Source organism: Dromiciops gliroides, chromosome 5 (genome assembly GCF_019393635.1).
Source record: "Dromiciops gliroides isolate mDroGli1 chromosome 5, mDroGli1.pri, whole genome shotgun sequence".
In the NCBI taxonomy this organism is placed as follows: Eukaryota; Metazoa; Chordata; class Mammalia; order Microbiotheria; family Microbiotheriidae; genus Dromiciops; species Dromiciops gliroides.
This window is the reverse complement of record NC_057865.1, coordinates 120,764,893-120,787,659: the sequence shown is the minus strand read 5'-3', so window position 1 is coordinate 120,787,659 and position 22,767 is coordinate 120,764,893. Positions and strand designations below refer to the sequence as shown.

Below are 22,767 nucleotides of genomic sequence, written 5' to 3'. Positions count from 1 at the left end.
CAAGGAGTTGTGAGGATGGGATCTGGGGACTCCAGTCTAACTTCTGGAGCTCTCTCCTAATGTCAGGAGCAGACTGGCTGATAAAATGAATATTGAGGACAGTAATTCCTACATCTCTTTGGGGGTCTAGGTTAGTATATTTCTTCAGAGAGTCTGCTAAGCGGCTCATGAAGACAGCAGGATTTTCATCAGACCCCTGTGTTATCTCCCTCACCTTTCCATAATTGACCTGTTTCTTAACCCCCCTTCTCATTCCCTCAACTAGGCAGGTGATCATGTGATTTCTATGAGCCCTATCTTCCCTGTTATCATAGTTCCATCTCGGTTCTATGACTGGGACAGCTGTAAAACCAGGGACCCCAACCCAATTTCCAACCTGCGAGTGTTCATCCCCAACTTGTACCGCCAGGTCCCAAATCTGTTTTTTCTCATCAGGGGTACAACAGCTGGCAAGAATAATTTGCAAATCAGTCCAGGAAAGGTCAAACTCCAGTGTCACAGACTTAAAGCCATCTATGAACTTTGTGGGGTTCTCTGAGTAGCTCCCCAATTTCTCTTTAATCTGAGATAACCTGCTTATAGAAAAAGGGGCATGCCTTACTGTTGTGCCCTTCTCAATGGGAAATTCCCTTAATGGAAGCAGGGAAGTAGTGGGAGACACTGGTAAGTATCAATGTCAAAGTTGCCAGTCCTGTCCTTCACAAGGGTTTGAATGAGTAAAAAGAAAAAAAAAACTACTAATAAGTAATCTACTGTGAGAAACTGGGGGGAAGGGTTGACTCCTCTCAGGTGATGCTCAGACTGAGAATACACCCAAAGGGGACTGTGTATGCATATTGAGAGATCTTGTCAGGGAAAGAGGATTAGATAGCATATTCAGTTTGAGAATAGAAGCAGGTACTCAAATGCTAATATCCACAAATGGGGATTAATTCAAATAGAAAAAGCTTCCAGTGAAAAAATCTATGAGCAGGGATAGGGGTAGTGTATTCCATCAATTAGTCAGTTCTTGCTCTAAAATTGGGACCCCGGAATAATCAAAAATAATGATGAAAAAGGGGAGGGCCATTTGCCTTAGGGACTCCCTAGTCCAGGGATAAAAATCCCTAGAGCCTACATTTGGTTGGTACTCAGTAACTAGTTGCACAGTAGCGTGTCCCCTTCTCAGGAGAAGTAAATAAAATGATCCTTTGTTACCTCACTGCTGAGTTCCTGAGAGTTATTGGGAAGAGGATCTTTTTTTCCCCCTCACATCTAGTAATAATTGTTTGTTAATAATCAAAAAGACTATCTTTGGTTCCCATATATAAAATTGGTAATTAATATAAAAATAAAATTGAAAAGACCCTTTTCCCCCCGGCCCGCTCCCCAGTGGAAAAATACAGAGTACAAAAGATACTGATAAATAGGGTCACGAGGCTTGCGGTTAGGCGGTTAGGCCCGGTGTCAGTACTGAAGCCCACACCCAAACAGATGGCCTCACTTGATGAAGCCCACACCCAAACGGATGGCTTCATTTGGACGAGCCAATGAAAATCCTGTAACTATGCTTCTGCTTCTGTACGCGCGCTTCTGCCTCACCAACCCCATAAAAAGGAATCGCACAGGAACCCCGGCGCGCCAGTTCCCCAAGCGGCCTGGTCGCCCGCAGGTACCTGTGTTCAATAAACCTCGTGTTGTTTGCATCAGATTGATGGTCTCGGCTCGGCTCGGTCTTTGGGTCCCGGGGTCTCTCCTGAAGGAAGGGTCCAATCAGGATCTTTCATTTGGGGGCTCGTCCGGGATCGGAGACCCCCCCACCCAAGGACCACCGACCCACTGTCCGGAGGTAAGCTGGCCAGCACACTGTTTGTGAATTGTGTCTGTTTCACTGTCTGCGCTCGCGTCTGGACTGGGGTCCGATCGGATTCATCTGTATCTGGCGAGGGCCAGAAGGAGCTGACGGGCTCGGACTTCTCCCTCGCAGCCCTGGAAGACGTTCCAGAGGCATCTGTACCTGGGTCCTCCGGGACATCTGGGCCCTCAGGTCGAGGGCCATTTAAAGGAGCTCGTTTTTTTTGGAGCCCGACCCGTATCGGAGGGATACGTGGTTCTAATCGGAGAGAGAGAGAATCCGGACTCTCAAAATCCCCGTCTGAACTTTTGTTTTCGGCTCTCCGCCGATACAGCGCCGCGCGTCTATTTCTCTTGTGTCTGAGTCTCGTCCCTGTCTCTGTCCTAACCGCCTTCACTGTTCTTGAAAATATGGGACAAAAAGTGACCACTCCTCTGAGCCTGACTCTGGACCACTGGAGTGAAGTTCAGGTTTGGGCACATAATCAGTCAGTAGAAGTTAAGAGAAAGAAATGGGTTACTATCTGTTCCTCAGAGTGGCCCGCGTTTAATGTTGGATGGCCACGGGAGGGCACCTTTAACACTGATATTATTTCACAGGTAGAGGCCAAAGTCTTCAACCCTGGACCTCACGGACACCCCGACCAGGTCCCCTACATTATGACCTGGCGGGCTCTGGCCTCAGACCCACCTCAGTGGGTCCAGCCTTTTATTCCCCCCCCTAAACTCCGTTCTCCTCTCACTACCCCAAGTGCCCCACCCTACCAAGCGCTATCCCTTCCCCTCCTCACCCCTACCTCTTCTTCCCTTTACCCTGCCCTTACCCCACTTCAGGATAGGGCTGTTCAAAAGCCTCCCAAGGCTACCCCCGTTTTGCCCCCTGACGCAGCGTCCCCCCTCATCGACCTGTTGACAGAGGAGCCGCCACCGTATCCTGAGGCGGCACCGGCAGGACAGGAGGAGCCTGACTCTCCAATTTCCCCCATTGCAGGGAGGCTTAGGGACGGTCGTGAGCTGCCGCTAAGTCAAACCTCCCAGGCCTTTCCCTTGAGAGAGGGCCCTAACGGCCGGCCACAATACTGGCCCTTCACTGCTTCCGACCTTTACAACTGGAAGCAACATAACCCTTCCTTCTCTAAGGATCCCACTGTCCTAACTAACCTAATTGAGTCCATTTTAGTCACTCACCAGCCCACCTGGGATGACTGTCAGCAGCTTTTGCAGACCCTGTTGACCTCGGAAGAGAAGCAGAGAGTCCTCCTGGAAGCCCGGAAGAATGTACCGGGCGAAGATGGGTGACCAACCCAATTGCCCAATGAGATAGAGGAGGCTTTTCCCTTGACTCGACCCCACTGGGATTTCAACACACCAGGAGGTAGGGAGCACCTACGTCTCTACCGCCAGTTGCTTATAGTGGGTCTCCGCGGGGCTTCAAAACGCCCCACTAATTTGGCATAGGTCAAGCAAGTGATACAGGGAAAAGAGGAGACGCCTTCTGCCTTTTTAGAAAGACTTAAGGAGGCTTATAGAATGTACACTCCTTATGACCCCGATGATGAGGGACAGGCTACCAGCGTATCCATGTCCTTCATTTGGCAATCGAGCCCAGACATCAGGAGTAAATTACAGAGGTTAGAAGGGCTGCAGGGGTATACCCTCTCAGATTTACTGAAAGAAGCAGAGAAAATCTTTAATAAGAGGGAAACTCCAGAAGAAAGAGAGGAGAGGATGTGGCAGAAAATGCAGGAGACACAGGATGAGAGAGATAACAGGCGTAGTAGGGAGCAGGATGAGAGAGACAGGAAACGGAATCGGGAATTAACTAGGGTGTTGGCCACCGTTGTCACTCAGGGGCAGAGCAGAGAGGGAGTTAGACTGGGAGAGCGAGAGCGTGGAAGAACCAGACTGGACAAAGACCAATGTGCCTATTGACCAGGGTATCAGACCCCACATAAAGAGACTTTTAGACCAGGGAATTTTGACCCCCTGCCGATCCCCCTGGAATACCCCTTTGTTACCCGTAAAGAAACCAGGCACTGGAGACTATCGACCGGTACAGGACTTGAGGGAAGTCAACAAAAGAGTTCAGGACATCCATCCAACAGTGCCCCACCCCTACAACCTGCTGAGTACTCTGCCCCCTTCACATGTCTGGTACACTGTGTTGGATTTGAAAGATGCCTTTTTCTGCCTGAGACTGCATCCTGAGAGCCAGCGTATCTTCACTTTTGAGTGGAAAGATCCAGACCTTGGGCTCTCGGGCCAGTTATAGACTTTACCGAGGTGAAGCCTGGACTCTATGGCTACAGATATTTGCTGGTGTTCGTAGATACATTTTCAGGATGGGTGGAAGCGTTTCCCACCAAACATGAGACCTCGAGAGTGGTAACCAAGAAATTGCTGGAAGAAATCTTTCCCAGGTATGGAATGCCCAAAGTATTGGGCACTGATAATGGACCGGCTTTCGTCTCCCAGGTAAGTCAGAATGTGGCCAAGTTATTGGGGATTGATTGGAAATTACACTGTGCATACAGACCCCAAAGTTCAGGGCAAGTAGAACGTATGAATAGAACAATCAAGGAGACTTTAACTAAATTAACGCTTGTAACTGGCTCTAGAGACTGGGTCCTCCTCCTGCCCCTGACCCTATATCGGGCCAGGAATACCCCCGGGCCCCTAGGCTTAACTCCCTTTGAAATACTTTATGGGGCGCCACCCCCTGTCGTAAACTTTCTTGATTCTGATATCTCCTCTTTTGCTGACCGTGCTACCCTACTAGCCCACCTCCAGGCGCTCCAGATTGTCCAGAAAGAAGTGTGGAAGCCACTGGCAGCGGCTTACCAGGAGCAGTTGAGACAACCTACTGTGCCACATCCGTTCCAGGTTGGCGACTCTGTCTGGGTTCGTAGGCACCAAGTCAAGAGCCTCGAGCCCCGGTGGAAGGGACCCTACACCGTCCTCCTGACCACCCCGACAGCGCTCAAGGTTGACGGTATTGCTGCTTGGATCCACGCCTCCCACATGAAACCAGCCTCTTCAGGCCTGGACGACCCAGCAGGACCTGACCCCAAAGAATGGAAAGTCCAACGCACTCCGAACCCGCTAAAAATAAGACTTGTATCCTCTTCCTAATATTAGTGCTGTTAGGGGCCGGGGAGGGTTCCCCCCACCAGATAAGGCAACTTAAGTGGCAGGTGTTATCCCAAACCGGGGAAGTTGTCTGGGAAGTGGGCGGAACCCATGCCGTTGGCACTTGGTGGCCCGTCCTCACCCCAGACTTCTGCCAGCTAGCAGCAGGATTGGACACCTGGGACATACCAGGGGGTTGATCTAGCCTGGCTGAACACCAGCCTTCATGGCACCCGGCCGCAACAGATGACCGCCCCCGGATGCAGTAGCCCCACTGCTAGGTGCCGCCTAGGGCAGCAAGACTTTTACGTTTGCCCTAAAGATGGTAGGAACCGAGGCCTGGCGGAGCAATGCGGGGGCTACAACGAGTACTTCTGTGCCGCATGGGGCTGTAAGACCACCGGAGATGCTTACTGGGAACCCTCCTCCTCCTGGGACTTAATTGTTGTTAAAAGGAGCTACAAGCGGCCTGATGCCGAAGCTAACGCCTGCTATCGACCTCCGGGAAATACCCCCTTTACTCCCGGGTTATCCCTACCACTTAAGATTTCCTTTACTGACCATGGGAAAAAGAAAACTCCTGATCAATGGATCTCGGGCCTAACCTGGGGGCTCCGCTGGTATTCACCAGGGAAAGATAGAGGGGTCATTTTCAAGCTACAATTGCAGATAAGCGATCTTCCCCCTCTCCCAGTCGGCCCTAACCCGGTGCTCTCCAACCAGAGGGACCCTAGCCCCCCCAGCCGAGGCCCCCCATACCGGTAACAGGCACCAGGGCCCCTATACTCTCTACGGCGGCCGCCTTGCCTCTCTGCCCTCCCCTTCGCCAATTCCGCTTGGAAGAACGGAGGATAGGCTCATGAACCTGGTGAAGGGGGCATATCAGGCCCTCAATTTCTCCAGCCCCGAGAGGGCGGAAAGCTGCTGGTTGTGTCTGAACCCTAGCCCCCCTTATTATGAGGGCCTTGCCCTCTCTACCAACTTCACTAACTCCACTACTCCTAGTGCTGCCTGCCTCACCCAGGGTCACGATTTAACTCTTTCACAGGTCTCAGGATCGGGGCTTTGCATAGGTAACCCCCCTCAGCACATCCGGGACGCCCTCTGCAACTCGACCATGCAAGTGGGGACTGGTTTCTTTTATCTAATCCCACCTAATGGGACCTTCTGGGCATGTAACACCGGCCTGGCCCCATGCGTGTCTGCAACAGTACTGAATGCAAAGGCTGACTACTGTGTGCTAGTACAGCTGTGGCCCCGAATAACCTACCACTCAGATGAGCTGGTCCTAAGCTATCATGAAAGAAGTGGCCTCCACCGGGTCGCCCGGGGACCTGTCTCCCTAATCACTCTGGCCATGCTGCTGGGGGTGGGGGGCATTGCAGCTGGGGCAGGTACTGGAGCAACGGCTCTCGTTAGAACAGACCAGTTTCTACTCCTGCATAATGCCATGAACGAGGACCTCAGGGCATTAGAGCAATCAGTGAGAGCCTTGAAAGAGTCCTTGACCTCGTTGTCGGAGGTAGTGCTGCAAAACAGGAGGGGGCTAGACTTGTTGTTTTTGAAGGAAGGTGGGCTATGCGCAGCTCTGAGGGAGGAATGCTGCTTCTACGCCGATCGGACGGGGGTGGTCACTGAAACATTGGACAGACTTAAGGAGAGGCTAGATAAACGTAAGAGGGACCTTGAATCGCAGCAGTCATGGTATGAGGGTGTCTGGAAGCGATCCCCGTGGTTCACCACTCTTGTCTCATCCTTGGCCGGACCCCTTATACTTCTTTTCCTGATCTTAACCTTTGGACCCTGCATCATTAATAGGCTGACCCAATTCGTGAAAGATAGGATTTCTGTGGTTCAGGCTCTAGTGCTAGCACAACAATATCACGCCTTAAAGCAGCAAGAGGAATAACCTACAAAGTAAATGATTTTACTTTAGCCAAAAGAAAATGGGGGAGTGAAAAGACCCTTTTCCCCCCGGCCCGCTCCCCAGTGGAAAAATACAGAGTACAAAAGATACTGATAAATAGGGTCACGAGGCTTGCGGTTAGGCCCGGTGTCAGGACTGAAGCCCACACCCAAACAGATGGCCTCACTTGATGAAGCCCACACCCAAACGGATGGCTTCATTTGGACGAGCCAATGAAAATCCTGTAACTATGCTTCTGCTGCGCTTCTGCCTCACCAACCCCATAAAAAGGAATTGCACAGGAACCCCGGCGCGCCAGTTCCCCAAGCGGCCTGGTCGCCCGCAGGTACCTGTGTTCAATAAACCTCGTGTTGTTTGCATCAGATTGATGGTCTCGGCTCGGTCTTTGGGTCCCGGGGTCTCTCCTGAAGGAAGGGTCCAATCAGGATCTTTCAAAATAACCTAAATTTCTTTGGTTGATCCATCAGAGTTTGTTCATGTTTGATTTTTTTCAGTCCATTAAATATCCCAGGTCTTTTCCCCACTAATTATTGAACATCCATTACTCTTCCATCCTGTAGTTATATAATTGTTTTGTTGTTTTTTTTTTTAATCTGAGGAGAGGACCTTATTGTTAGGGTGAGATAATTTATATAGATTTTTTTTAAAGTACTGAAATAGGCTTAGAATCACATGGTTCTAGGGATACCAAGAAGTGTAGTTCAATTCAATTCAACACATTTTTTCCAAGGAAATAAGCAAGTTTTCAGTATAAACTATTTTTTACAATGAGAGCATATATTAGATGTAGAATTAAATTGATATTGATTAACCGGAAGAAAATCCATCTATATTTTAAAATTTTCTAAAAGGGTATTTCACAGGTAATTAATATACCCTAGCTAGCAAGGAGTTTTTGTCTCTGTGGAAAAAAATAATAATTTTATGATATGCTCCAGACAGTTGCTTTTGTCTGGGCCTGGGTCAAAGGAGTCCAGGAAGAGTAAAGTACAGAGACATCTTTTTGTGCACTTAGAGTACCATCTTAAATATTATGCAAATTGTTTCAAGGGTAAGAAATTTGAGTCTGACAGTGCATGCATCAACTCTTTTCCTTATATGACTATGTACCAGTGGTAGCAAGAGTGTAAACTGCTAAAAATATGATCATATGTCTGTGAGAATTGTTTTACAAAGCAAAAATTTCATCTGCAGAACTTTAAGAGGAAAAAGATTATCATCCCCTCTCTTCTGGCTCCCACCCTTGGAAGATGGACATCACCAATATCATTCAGCATTTCCTCTCCTCTTATGAGGTGTAATCTGACCTCTATTAGTTGTACTCACTACTACTCCTATAGGGGAATGTTTTTTAGAGTTTTCTGAGTAAATGGAATCAGTAGTGAAAATATCTGAGTGATAAATATTTGTTTAGCTCTCACAGACAGAAAATTAATATTTTGGCTCACATTTTGTTTATGGTAAAAGGGCAGATACTATGTGTTTTATCTCCCTTAGAAGCTATAATCTATAAAATATTAATTCAATAAGATTATCTCTCATAAAATGCAGGCACCCTCACTCAGGGAGAAAATGCCCTCCATTATAAATTCACAATTCTATTTGTCTCTCAATTGCTCTTTCAATCTTTCTCCCCTTCTTTCCATCTTTTTATTTTCACTCCCCCTGTCTCTCTTTCCTATTCATTATTTTAAGTGAATCACATGAACCAGATACCTATATAATCAAATCTTAATCTAAGCAAGCATTTGAACTAATTAAAAAGAAATATGAATATAGCTTTAAAGAATAGAGATGAACTTTGAAAAAGTAATTCACTCTTCCTGCCGTGTGTGTGTGTGTGTGTGTGTGTGTGTGTGTGTGTGTGTGTGAAGAAAAGGGAAATGCCATTGTCATCATTATGCATAAAGTTTGATGGCTATGGTATCAGCTTTAGTTGGCATCCAAATCATCCCCTTTCCATTCTCCACTTCATTGTGGTAATGGTGTCAGATTTTCTATCATTTTGGTTGCTCTCATGAAACCTTAAGAGAATGATTCAGATACCATGAAAAAGCTCTGTTCAAAGAACTATATTCTTCCTCAATTCTTATAGTTCATTAAAATGTCTCCCTCCAGGAAAACAACATGTCTCCTTTAAGAATTACAATCTGTCTTCAGTTGGTGGATGGTGATAACAAACATATTCCATTCCAATCAGCTGAAGTTCATACTCAGTGTTTGCATTTCTTAATGGAATCAAGAGATACCAGGGATTACAGATGATTACTTTATAATACAATTAGGGGATAAGTAATAGATATGAAGTCAGGAAGGCATGAGTTAAATGCCTTCCAAGACATTTCCTAGCCCTGTGATCTAAGGCAAGTCACATAATCTCCTCCCCTCCCCCGCCCCACAAATCTCACTTTTGTAAAACTATAAAATTGGAATTAAAAATATCATCTATGTGGTGAGAACAATATCTTAACCATTCTCCCCTGGAAGTGAAACTGATTTTCTTTAAAAAGGAATATAGCTGTCCTTGGGATTGCTTGGTACAGTGGAATAAGGATCATGGATATTATTTCTTAAAAGCTCCTAGGTAGCCTGTGACTATAGTGATTTCTTAATATTAGTGTTTTATTGGTTACCTAAGGACATAAAAAGTATCACTTATGTGTTGTCAGAATGCTTCTGATTTGGGAGATAACTGAAAATCTGATGAGTATCTATACCCTTCCCTGAGGATCATTTTTATTTCTCTGTGGAGACAGAAGAGATTCAAACTAAGTCCTCTAGTATCTTTGTTTAATTAAGAAAACTTTCTTTTGTCAACTGTTGAATGACTGGTAAATGCCTCTTTTTTCCAACAAAAACCCTGAAATTACTGGGTTGTTGTTGCTTGTCCTTCCTTCTAAAAGAGGACCATGACATCTGGAGGTGATTTCATGACTTGCAGGGCACTGGATTTAAGTGACAGAGGGCTTTACAAAGTCACCAGCCTCACTCTCTCTTCCAGAGCCACCTGGGTCCAGTGGCAAGATATACATCAGGATGACTGGTGATGATCCTGGATACAGTGGGGGATTTTGAAACTTTTTAACTAAGGTTTTTCCCAGTTCTCAGTTTGCCTGAGGCAACATTCACTCAGTAATTAGGGCTAGGTAAGAAGTGAAGCAAAGAATAGCCTCCTTCACCTAGTCAAAACACAGGAAGGAAGAAAGGGAGGAAAAGAAGCTTAGAAGAAAGGAAAGGACTAGGAGGGGAAGGTCCTCAGGGTTTCTGGCCAAAAGAGAAGGAATTGCTATTAATCCTCACTCTGAGCATTAAGAAACCAAACAATGGCCAATGAGGCTTGGGCCAGCACCTACTGTTGGTCAATCTATGAAAGTCAAGGTAATTTGGTATTAAATAGCCAGAGTTAGATCAATTGCTAGCAACATACCTCGCAGGACTGTTGTGAGGAGAAAATGAGATAACATGTAAAATGCTTTGAAAAACCTTAAAGTACTACACAAATCTTTGTTGTTACTACTACTAATAAAATGTTCAATATATTCTATATTTATTAAGCCATATTTGTAGGGAGTGAGGAATGGAGCAACTGGTGCTTATAATAAGAGCTAACATTTACAGTTACAACCCTATTACATTTATATCTCTATTAAGCTTCATCTTATTAGATACAATTTATTGTATAATTTAGTCTATTAAAATCTCTTAGACCCCTATCCTCTCATTTAATTATCTATACCACCTAATGTTCATGTCACCTATAAAATTAATAGGCATATCATGTTAAATACTGCCACCCTTGAAGTCATTTCTTTAATACTCAACAGAATAGACCTGATAACAAACATATCCCTGAGAGTATTCCCCTCGTACCCTTTCTTCAGAATAATACTGATCCATTCTTTGATTCTAGTAGTTCAGTCAGTTGCAAAATAATATAACTCTATCATCTATTCCACCATTCTATCTTTTTCATAATATATAAACTGTTAAATACCTTGCAAAAATCCACATATTCTAGAATATGTTTACATATTCTAGTCTAGTAATTCTGTCCCCAAAATCTTGAGATTAGTCTAGCATGATTTTTTTTCATGGGGAACCCATGCTGGTTCTATATGATCCAAATGCTCATAGGTCATTCCTTGAATGATATGTTATAGATTTTTGCCAGAAGTCAAAATCAAGCTCACATATCATCTTCATCTTTCTCCTTCTCCTCATTATTATGATTATGACAGTAATCATAATAATATTAAACTGTCATTTGGATGTAATAAGTAAATTTTAAATGTTTATTCAAGAAAAATAGATAGCAAAGACTCCAAATTAGGAAATTAAATGACCTAATACATAAAGACAATACTCAACAATACTATTGCCCTCTCTAGTTAAGGCAAGTTAATAAAGAATTATGAAGAAAGCTACATGTTTGTTTTTTTAATGCCAAGATACTTCTTGGCATCCTGAAGTCAAAGTTTAATGAGAAAAATACATTCAGAGCAATTAAGACTTCTGAAATATCAATCCTATTGTATATTGTTAGAACTATAAAACTTATGACAAATGAATTTAGAATTATCCATATCTCTTGAAAAAACTGGATAAATTTTTAAGATATATTTTTGGAACAAGGAGACACCACTTCAAAGAGAAATGGTAAGAGTTGTTGGATTTGTTGAACATAACCAATATTGGTTTTTTCTCTGGATAGAGTCAATAACACCACTAAGATATGAGAGTGGAACTTGAAAGACTTTCATATGCAACACCCACATATCCTCACACCACAAACAGGGTCACAAAAATCTGTTATACAAATGCCTTTATCATATGCATTTCTTTATGAAAATGGAAAATTTTATGATAGCAATGCAAGATCAGGATGTGGCTACCAGAATTAGAGAAAGGATGTCCATATATAGAGCACAATGCAGATTCTATAAGAAAGTAGAATAAATTTTGTCATCTATCATTTCAGGGTATAAAAATTAAGTATTACAAAATATCTAGGAGAGAAAATCAAGTGACCCGAATTATACACAAGAAACTCACTATCACTCATAAGTTACTTTTGAAAAATTACAGATGACAATATAATCCTCAAAACATCCTTGAAAATTTGACAAACTATGCTATAGGACCAGAGCATCCTCAGGAACAAAACTGTCATCCAATCATCCAGATATTAAAGAAATATGTAATTGTAAAAACAACATTTTAAAGGTGTCACCACAGAAAATACACAAAAACTCCAAATTGCAAAGAATGAGTCTCAAAATATAGAAAACTACCACAATATCATATAGAAATATTATGAGATATATATCATCATCCTCATCCAGTCTGATATTGAAATTGCCCTAAAGATGGTTTCAGTGCCCCTAAAGATGAGTTTGTACTTTAACTTTTTGACTGAAGTAAAGAAGAAACCATTTTATCAACCTGCAAAATATTCCAGTGATTATTAAATACAAATAAAAAAGAATAGTGACTCATCCCAAGACAATTTCTATGTGAATTATATAGAATATGAGCTGGGAAAAACAAGAATAAAAAATTATAACACTTTAATACATCTATGATGTTTTCGATTAGGGTATTCTTCCCCCAGTGGTAATATGTTTGTCTAGGTTACTTCACTTGCAAAATAGGCATAATAATTGCACCTACTTCTCAGGATCATTGTGAGGATTAAATGAGATAATTGTAAAGTACTCAGTACAATGCCTTATACATGGGTAAGTATTATACAAATGCTATTTTTTCTTCCTCCTCCTCCTTTTCTTCTTTGTCCTAAATTCTCTACACTTTGATCTTGTACCACACTTGTCCATTTCTTTCCCTAAGAGTTACACAGAGAATCTTTCCCACATACCTGAGTTTTCCTGTAAACCTGTGGAGATTGAATTGATGACAAGATTTACACATACACACACACACACACACACACACACACACACACACACACACACACACACACACATATATATATAAAATCTTACAACCCAGACAATAACAGAAGATAGTTATACTGTGCTATGAATCCCATAAATCCTGAGAAGGAATTAACATGTATTATCATACGTGATCCCCATAAGAAGCCTATGAAGCAGGTGTTATAGATATGTTAATTTTAGCAATAATGGATAGGCTATTTGATGTTGAGTCAGAAAAACCTGGGTTCAGACACTGCCTCAGACATTTACTAGTTATTTGACCTTGGATAAGTCACTTTTCCAGATTTCAGCTTTTTCATATGTAAAATGAGGAGGTTGGACTAGATGGTCTTTGTGGTCTTATGGCTCCATTTTACAAATAAGGAAACAAGTTTAGGAGATTAAATGACTTGTTACCTACCTATAAAATGTCTCAAGTTATATTCAAACCTAGATCTGTCCTGAGTATAGATCTACCATACTTAAGTATATTTGAAAATGACTAAATTACCAAATCCAAAGATCTGTTATTCATGGATCAGTGTCATTCTAAAGGGAAATCTTCCATGGAGTATCTTAGTGTCCCATTCCTTAGCCCTGTCCCATTCATTTATTTAAAATTAATGGTTCTATGAAAAATGTGACTCACTTGTCCATCTTTAGTTATATATGACTTTATCTGTTTATGATTATTTATAAAGAACACTAATAAAGGTCAGTAATCACATTCATGTTATTTCAGTAACATGGTATATAAATTCATAGATTCATAATATCACAAATACACTATTAGATAGTTCCTATGCACTTCCTACTTGTAGAGCTAGCTATATTTTGACAATAAATGCAAAGCTATACTGATTATAATTAGTTTAGGAAATTTCATTTAATGCAAAGTTTCCCAAGTATAATAAATTTGTGTTTAACATGGGGAGTGAGTATCTTAGTCCAGATCACCCACACAACTGCCTCTTAGGTCTCCTTCAAATCAGTTGCTGTGAATATTTCCACCGGGAACAATAAGATACAAGGACAGAGGATCTGGGATCTCAATAAAGGTATACATCCCACTATACACTTGTAACATTACTAACTGCACTTGCTTGTGGGATTGTAAGTCTGAGGAAAGCATATACTTGCATACCTATGAGTCATAAGTTACATGACTTGGAATCTTTTAAGCATTTATTTTCTTTGTTGATACCTTGCCTATGATATTCTCATAAAAAAGTAGATATAGAGGGGGCAGCTAGGTGGCACAATAGATAAAGCACCAGCCTTGGATTCAAAAGGATCTGAATTCAAATCATGCATCAGACACTTGACACTTACTAGACATGTGACCCCGGACAAGTTACTTAACCCTAATTCCCGCCACTCCCTCCCAAAAAGTAGATATAGATATATAAGAGAGTCCATTACAGGAATGCAAGGAAGCACAGGCAAAGGAATAAAGATAGCAGAGGTCAGGATGAAGACAAGAGATTTTGATGGGTGCAGTTTGGTTGGAATATGAGATACATGAGATTAATGTTGGATGGGGTCAGAAAATTACATTAGAGTTAGATTATGGAAGACCCTGAGGGAAAGGCTCAGAGTCTGTATTTTATTCACTAAGAAATGAGGAAATTCCATTTGATTAGAAGACTGATCTGACCAAAAATGTGCATTAAAGATATTAGTTAGACATGTACTTGTAAAAAAAAGAAAAAGAAAAAAAAAGTGAATTTGACAAGGGATATATTATAGGCAGAAAGAAGATAACCAGATGTTACTATAGTTCAAGTGAGAGGAAATTAACTAAATCAACTTTAATCAACCTATACTTGCTCAAATATTTATATTTATATTAGATAAAATGTAGACATGGCATCAAGTAAGCAACTGGAAAACCATAGCATGAAAGCCTACGATTAAACACTGCTATAAGTAATATGGGGATATTGAGGCCACTTCCATATATTCAAGAAGGTGTAACTAGCATAACAGAGAAAGCTACATATAAGTTGTACCCTTCAAGATTCAAGGCCCATGTTAATTACATTTAGGTATTGACATTAGTCCAATAGTGCAAAAAAGCAATGCATTTGGAGTCAGGTGGTCCTGGGTTCAAAAACGGATTCTGTAATTTTTATTACTTGTGTCCTGTTAGGCAAATCACTTATGTCTTGGAAGTGCAGGTACCTCATCTGAAAAATGCAAGTTTTGAACTAGATAAACTGTAAACTTACTTCTATTTCTAAGCATATCATCCTATGATAAGGGGAACATTTTCACAAGTGGATATAGTTTTAGAAGGAAATCCATTCCCAGCACAGGGGATAGCATGAGCAAAGAAACTGAGATAAAAGAGTACATTATAACAACAGAAAATCACCTGCTTATGAAATCAAACGTTTCCTATTTCAAAAGGGACTGTTACAAGACAGGATCAGAGACTTCTAAAGGCCCATCCAACAGAGCATTAATGTCAAATATTCACTTTTAACTATTCCAAACCTATAGGCTTTGTCCACTTGCTAAAAAGAAGTTACTTAGCTTATTAAAAGTTTGAATCATCAAGTAAGAGATTGCTGGAGGTAGAAGGGGCCTTTGGGAGCTTCTTTTCCAACCCTCTTATTTTACAAATCAGGAAACTGAAGCTCAGGTCAATTATTTATGTGATTTTTTTTTTGCCTTATCAAAGAAAGTACAAAAAATTCTTCTATTTCTCTTTCTAAAGGAGATAACTCTACTCAAGCAGGCACTGTATTGCCTTGTATCTGGGAAAAAGATGTGTTTGCTTTGCAAATAACAATGAATAATGGGACACTTTCTAAAACTTTTGCTTGAGGCCCAAGTTTTCTAATCATGTTTTTATGGTACGCAGTTGTGCAAAATATTATCATTTACTAACATAAGAATCATCTCTCATCCACAATATAGATGGGGATGTTGTGTTTCAAACCTCTTCCAAGTAAGTGATTTCATTCATTCAGCTGACTGAGCATCAATGTGCCTATAGCACTATACTGGGAATGATAGAAGATACACAGATATAAAGAACTATCTTTGACTTAAAACTACCCATGCTCTACTTTTGAAAATCAGCTATGTACTCACAAGAAACACTGAACCAAGACTATAAAGATAGCCTAATTAAATGGCCAAATGATTGAACTTTGATGTGGAAGAGTAAGTGAAGTGACTTATTCAAAATCACATAGGTAGGAAGTATTACAGCCAATATCATAATATGTCTTCTGACTGTCCAGTGTCTATTTGGATTCTTTCTCCAAATTCTGTTCAAAGACAAGTTCATTATATTACTTTGATGATCCCACCTGCCTCTATCCACCCCAATCAAAATAAAACAAAATGTTCCCTTTTTTGGTATGTAGAAGGAGTACTACAGAATTTTAGATAAAGGAGAAACTTACGCTAGACCAAAAATTTATTCAAGGAAGCCATGGGACATACATGGAATTTTATTTTTAAAATAAACAATGAGGAGGCACAGAATATAGAGCACTGGGTCTAAAGTCGAGAAGACCTTAGTTCAAATCCAGTTGCAGATACTTATGAGGTATGTTCCTCTTCAAGAATGAAGGACAAAATGGGGCAGCTAGATGGTGCAGTAGACAGAGCACCGGCCCTGGAGTCAGGAGTACCTGAGTTCAAATCTGGCCTCAGACACTTAACACTAGCTGTGTGACCCTGGGCAAGTCACTTAACCCCAATTGCCTCACTAAAAAAAAAAAAAAAAAAAAAGAATGAAGGACAAAAACAAACAAAAAAATTTTTTTAAGATAAAAAAATTAAACAAAAAAAGAATAAAGGACAAGCAGCAACAACAACAAGGTAGACAAAGTGAAATATTTGTAAAGTGCTTTGTAAATATTAAAGTGTCATATAGATGCCAATTAGCAGCAGCAGTATTAGCATTATTATTTCAATGGTACTTAGAGGTTATCTAGTGTAACCCCCTCATTTTTCAAACTTGAGCTGGGTCTTCATAGATGAATAAGAATTATATGGAAAGAAATATATAATGGAATTTCTAGGAAGGCATATAGCACAAGTAAATGTCCAGAGTCATAAATTATCATGGCAAGGAGTCTCAGGTTAGGGTGGAAGTAAAAAAGGCTAGATGGATGGAAATCATTTAAATTTAGGAAGCTATTGTAACAGTCTAGGTGAAAGATGATTAGATCTTGGTCCATTTGGTGGGAAGTGAAAAGAAGGTCTAAATTAAGGATATAATTCATGGGAAATATAATACTAGAAGAGTACACTGGATACAGAAGACTGGAATTAGACTATTGGCTCTACATTTACTAGGTAAGTGATCTGGAGTAAGTTATTTTTCCTCCCTATGCCTTAGTTTGTTTATTTGCAAAATGGAGTAATTAGGTTATATTTCTCTCTTCCAGCTGTCATGTTTTGGTATTCTGTAATTTTGTGTTTGCTTATTGTATAAAAAAGGTGGAGAATTTGAAGATAATCCCTATGTTCCAAGCAAGGGTAACAGAGAATATCCATGCCATTTATACCTAAATATTTATTTATTTTGTCAGGGCAAGGGGAGTAGAGACGGCTTACGATGAAGTTGACTGTATATGGTGTGTATGGGGGACTTCCAATTGGAAATGACATGTAGTCTATTGGATAGATGACATCAGAAGACCTGATTTTGTTCTTAATAACCCTAATGAATTACCTGGTTTTCAAATATACCCCAACATATACTAGCCCACATTCTTGCATTTTATATATCCTTCCTTCCGCCAATTCTGTAATAATAAACTGTTCAAATTTATTTTAATTATGTCTCTCCTCATGCTGAGTGTTACCACACCTCCTAATTATAATATGTGTAAATTTTATTAATGTTCTGAATGTTTCTATTTCCTGATTCAATTCCCTACTGAACACTTTCCTATAACTAGATACATTACCATTCATGATTAAATACTCCCTACAGCCTTTTAAAGAGTTTTTATTGTTAAAGTTTCCACAGCCCAGTCATTTTAAACACATTCTTGAAAACTAACTTCTATAGAAACTATTTGAAATGGTTTCCTTGAGTCAATGAAACTAATATTCATCTTCAGTCATGTTAAAATTTTACAAATATAAAAAGAAAAGCAACTTTAAGTGGCATAATCTTTAATTAGGAAATATCGGTCTCATTTCATCTTGCTTAAAGCTTAGCAACATTTCTTTCTTTTTTTCATTTGTTTTGTTGATAGTTAAACACATGCATTTACTAAGCATTTCCTATGTGCTTAAGCAAAGCACATCTAAAGAAAGGCAAAAACATAGCTTCTGGCCTCAAGGAGCTCAAATGATAATAGGGGAGGGTAGTATTGAAACCATTTTATATCTATCTGTCCCTTTATCCAACTCAGGTGACACATCTCTGCATGCTAAGGCCTAAGAGAAGAGAGCCACCATATTTGCTTTTTCTTTGGCCAGCATTCCTGGAATGCTGTCTCTTCTTACCTCTGCATCATGGCTTCTCTGGTTTCCTTCAGGTTTCAGATCCAATCCCACCATTTTAAGGAACCATTTCTGGTCCTCCTAATCCCACCCCCCAAATTAGCACTTTCCTTCTGAGATTAATTTCCATACACATAAACACATAGATTAAATGGAAGTGATGTCGGGTGAAAAAGCACATCTGATGGCTCTCTTCACTTAGGCCTTAGCATTCACAAGTTTGTGAACTGATTTCTGTTTAATGATGAGACACTAATTTCCTAGATTTTTTTTTTTGCTTGTCTTATTTGATTTTGTATTTAGTTGCACAAACTATCTTAGTAAATGAGTTCCTGCTTTTCTCCCCTAGCATATCCCTTCTGGCTTCAACTTTTTAACAGTATCAGTCCTGATTCTGCAAACTTGTAAGGGTATTCAGTGAACCACAGAGGACCACAAAGAATCCTCAGACCAATTACTACCTAGAATGGCATGATTTTATTTTTCTTTATTTGCATTCCAAGATCATGCTAAACACTGAGACCATCATTTAGCAACCACATAATTAAGCCAATTGATGATTCTTTATTGAATAATGACATATAAATAATTGTACTAGGTTAGGGAAAAGAAAAGAATTAGAAAATGCATTGCCAACCCAGGAGGGAGCTTGTCAGTCATTAATTATTGATATAGCCTAAACTTAAGTTCCACAAACTCCCTTCCATTACCCCATGGTTTGTGTCAAGTAGGATATGAATAAGGTAATCTAAAACTCCCTATACTGCATACACATTGGTTAGAAAGTAGTTTAATGTAGTGAATTGATCAAGGTACTTACTTTAAGTACTTGGCTGGTTACCATATATTAAGTCTTTGCTAGGAATTTACTATGCAATTACTTGGAAACTATAGATGTATCTCTCAGTATCTCCTGGATAATGATTTTCACTTATGGAGGTTGCTCCCGAGATAAAGTTGTTGGTTATGGGATGGACTGCTATGAAATGAGATAGTACTTTGTGTCTCTCCCTCTCCTTCTCCCTCTCTCACCCCATCCTTTGATTTTCACTTAGATTGTACTTTCCCTCTTCTCTGGCAGCCACATGAGGAGTTTTGTTGGACATAGGACAGGTACTGATTGATAATATAAATTGATTCTATTTGCAAAAAAGCTTATGAATCTATATCTTTAGATTACTGTTAAGAATAATTTTCTTTAAAAAGGGAAGAATAATGTTCTCAATTTATAGAAGAAAATTTTATGGATTTACCTGTTTGTCCTCAGGTCAAAATTTCTACAGAAATCTATATGCTTGCAGATTCTCATTAAAAACCTCACTATATTACACCAAAATGTCCTTTGTTTTTTTGGTGTGGTTCAGCCATCTTAAACTTCAGTCATACAATGTTTACTGATCCATAGAATTACTGACAATGTAGGAATACCTGTTGTTCCCCTTAATCCTTTCCTGAAGCAATTTTGTTAATAAAGATGTAAAAAAATGCAAGTATAGATTTTTATCTAAAAAAGTAATGGCATACAGGAAAAGTCAAGTATTAGAGTCACTAATAAAATTAGTAGAGTGACTTTGATGTACATAGATGATAGTAGTGATAATGGCATAGATGAATTGCATGAACTAAGAAAAAAGGGAAGATCACTGAGTAACTATGGTAGACAAATACTGATTGTAAAGTTAAAATTAAAGGTTGTAAGTGTAGTGAGGATGAAGAACATGACCACTCCAGACTATCTTACCCATTGACTTGGCAGATTTAGTGAAGTAATCTCAAAAGGAGAGGATTGTTCAAATGATGGTTCCCAGATATAATGAATCACATTCTAGGTTTCAAACAGAATGTCCACTCAAACAACAAACAAATATTTATCAAGTAGCTATTTCATGTCAGCCACTGGAGGTATAAAAATAAAAATGAAACTTTTTCTACCCTCAAGAATCATATATTCTATAGAGGGAAAGAAAATACACACATATACACATGTAAACAAATACATATACAAACATACATATTGAGTGTGTTTGTGTCTATTACATATGTTTATATATATATATATATATATATATACACAAAACACATCCATACATATCTGGGTACATGTATACACATAGACTGTATGTATGACTATTTTTATATGTATACATTGTGTATTGTTCTGTCTGTCAGTTATGCATATCTACATGGGTCAATATAGATGTGGCTTTTAGAAAGTCATGAATAAATATTGTTAGTCTCCTCCAACCCTTCTACAAAGGAGAATGATTCCTGACAGGAGGAGGAATTTGGCATCAGAAGTTCTGCTATTTTCTGAGAAAAGATAATGGGTTAGAATTACATATATTGGTCTCCCTATATATTGTATGTCTAGGGGAATAATTTTTAGGTTTAATCCATGCATCTGATCCTTGTCTCTTAAGAGGGAAGGTATGCCCTAAGCTACTTAACTAAGGTTTTGCTCTCTTTTTCACCAAATTCATATTTCACAAAGATCAGACATGGCAAAAAGCAAATAAATCCATTTATCTAAGCCAAGAGAAAAAAGAAAGAAAAGGGATATAGATGAGAATATACTACACAATACAGAGTGCATGAGCTTTCCCCTGGGATTGACAAATCTCAGTTGAAACAGAGACTCTCAAATCTTACATCAAGATGAAAATTTTCAATGACTCTAATGTAGTAGACTGGAGAGAGGAACTTGAGCAAACTGATTTCTCCTCTACAAATCAGACTCATCTATAAATTTTTCTCTCCCTTCAGGGAAGAAGAGATTTTTTTTTCTCTGAAGAGAATTTGAAATCATATGAGACATCTTTCAAAGCCTGAAGTCAGAAGACCAAAATGTGCCTTATCTCAAGCTCTCACTAACTTTCCCTTTCACACAGGTGTGGACATTGTGGTAGCAATCTCTATCAATGAGTAAAGTGTTATGGAAATGGGATTTAAGCCATGGGCTTCATGCATATATAAAATATACAGAAAAATGTAATTTAGAAAGGGAATTAATAGGTAGAATTCAAAATTGATCCAGAAAAGCTTTATGCGAGCAGAGAAGGTGGTGCGGGAGCAGAGATTTGAGGGAAATTCAAGATTATAAGAGGAAGAGACAAAGAAATTATACATTCCAGCATGAAGGGCAACCTGAAAAAAAATACAGATATGGAAGATAGAATGTTGTGTCGAAGGACTAGCAAGAAATTGATCTTCGTTGAAACATAGAGGGTATGGAGACCATATAAGATAACTCTAGAGAAAATAAGTTGGATACAGGTTGAGAGGCATTTTAAATAAAGTCAATATGTACTTAATAGTCACATATCATATGCCAAGACTTGTGCTAATCACTGTGAATACAAAGAAAGACAAAGATCATAGTCTCTGCCTATTAGACTTGAAATTATAATAATGAAAAATAATCACAAATGACTATGGAAAAATGAGTGTGTGTGTGTGTGTGTGTATGGATAGGTGTGAGTGGAGAGGTCAATGAAAAGAAGATGCCTTGACTTGCAGTAGATTTGATTTAACTGAGGAAGGGCTGTTCAAAGTCACCACCCTCACTCTCTCCTCCAGAGCCATCTGGGTCCAGTGACAAGATATGTTATCAGGACAACTCCAGATGGCCCTGGATGCTTAAGGTAATTGGGGTTAAGAGACTTGCCCAAGGTCACACAGCTAGTTAATGTTTGAGGTAAGATTTGAGCTCAAGTCCTCTGAACTTCAGGGTCAGTGATCTATCAATATGTCATCTAGCTGCCCCAGAATGGAAGGTAATTCCAGAAGGAAGGCACTAGCAGTAGGAAAGGTGAGAAAATTCTCCTGAAGAAAGTCATATTTAAGCAGAATTGTTAATTGAGTCATGAGGTGTCAGTGAGGATAGAAAACATTGCAGGACTGTTGGACAGCAACAAAGAGGAATCCAATCAGAAGAAGGTATCCTGTGAGAGGAACTGCAAAGTAGGCCAATGTAGAGTATGTAGAAAAGAATAATAGAGCTAGCTGGAAGAGAGGAGGTGACTAAATGTTTTGCAAAGGGCTCTAAATGCCAGGGGATTTTCTATTTTATTCCAGAGGTAATAGCATGCTGGAGGGATCTAGGCTGCTCAGTGGATAGAACACTGGGGTTGGAATCAGGAAGATGAGGTCAAATCTGGCCTAAGATACATGATACTTGTGTGATCCTGGACAAGTTATGTAACCTTGGGGGGCCTTAATCTACCAGAAAAGGAAATGACAAATCACTCCAGTGTTTTTGCCAAGAAAATCCCAGGCACACAATAGTCAATGGGGTCATGAAGAGTTAGAAACCACTGAATGACTGTAAAACAAAAATTGCATGCTATTATAGTTTATTGAATAGGAGTATGTCAGTCTTGTCAGCTGACTGAAGGATGGACCAGAGTTGAAAGAGAGATAGGCCAGGAGACCTACCAGAAGGCTATTGTAATGGTCCAGGCA

At 40.1% G+C, this 22,767-nt stretch overlaps 1 protein-coding gene across 1 annotated transcript; it reads left to right on the top strand.

Moving 5' to 3' along the window:
• Nucleotides 1-2,244: 2,244 nt before the first annotated feature.
• On the top strand, nucleotides 2,245-4,105 carry LOC122728808. Its single transcript, XM_043967573.1, is given in 3 exon segments — nucleotides 2,245-3,563; nucleotides 3,597-3,702; nucleotides 3,860-4,105. Coding segments are annotated over 3 exon segments (1,671 nt in total).
• Nucleotides 4,106-22,767: the final 18,662 nt, after the last annotated feature.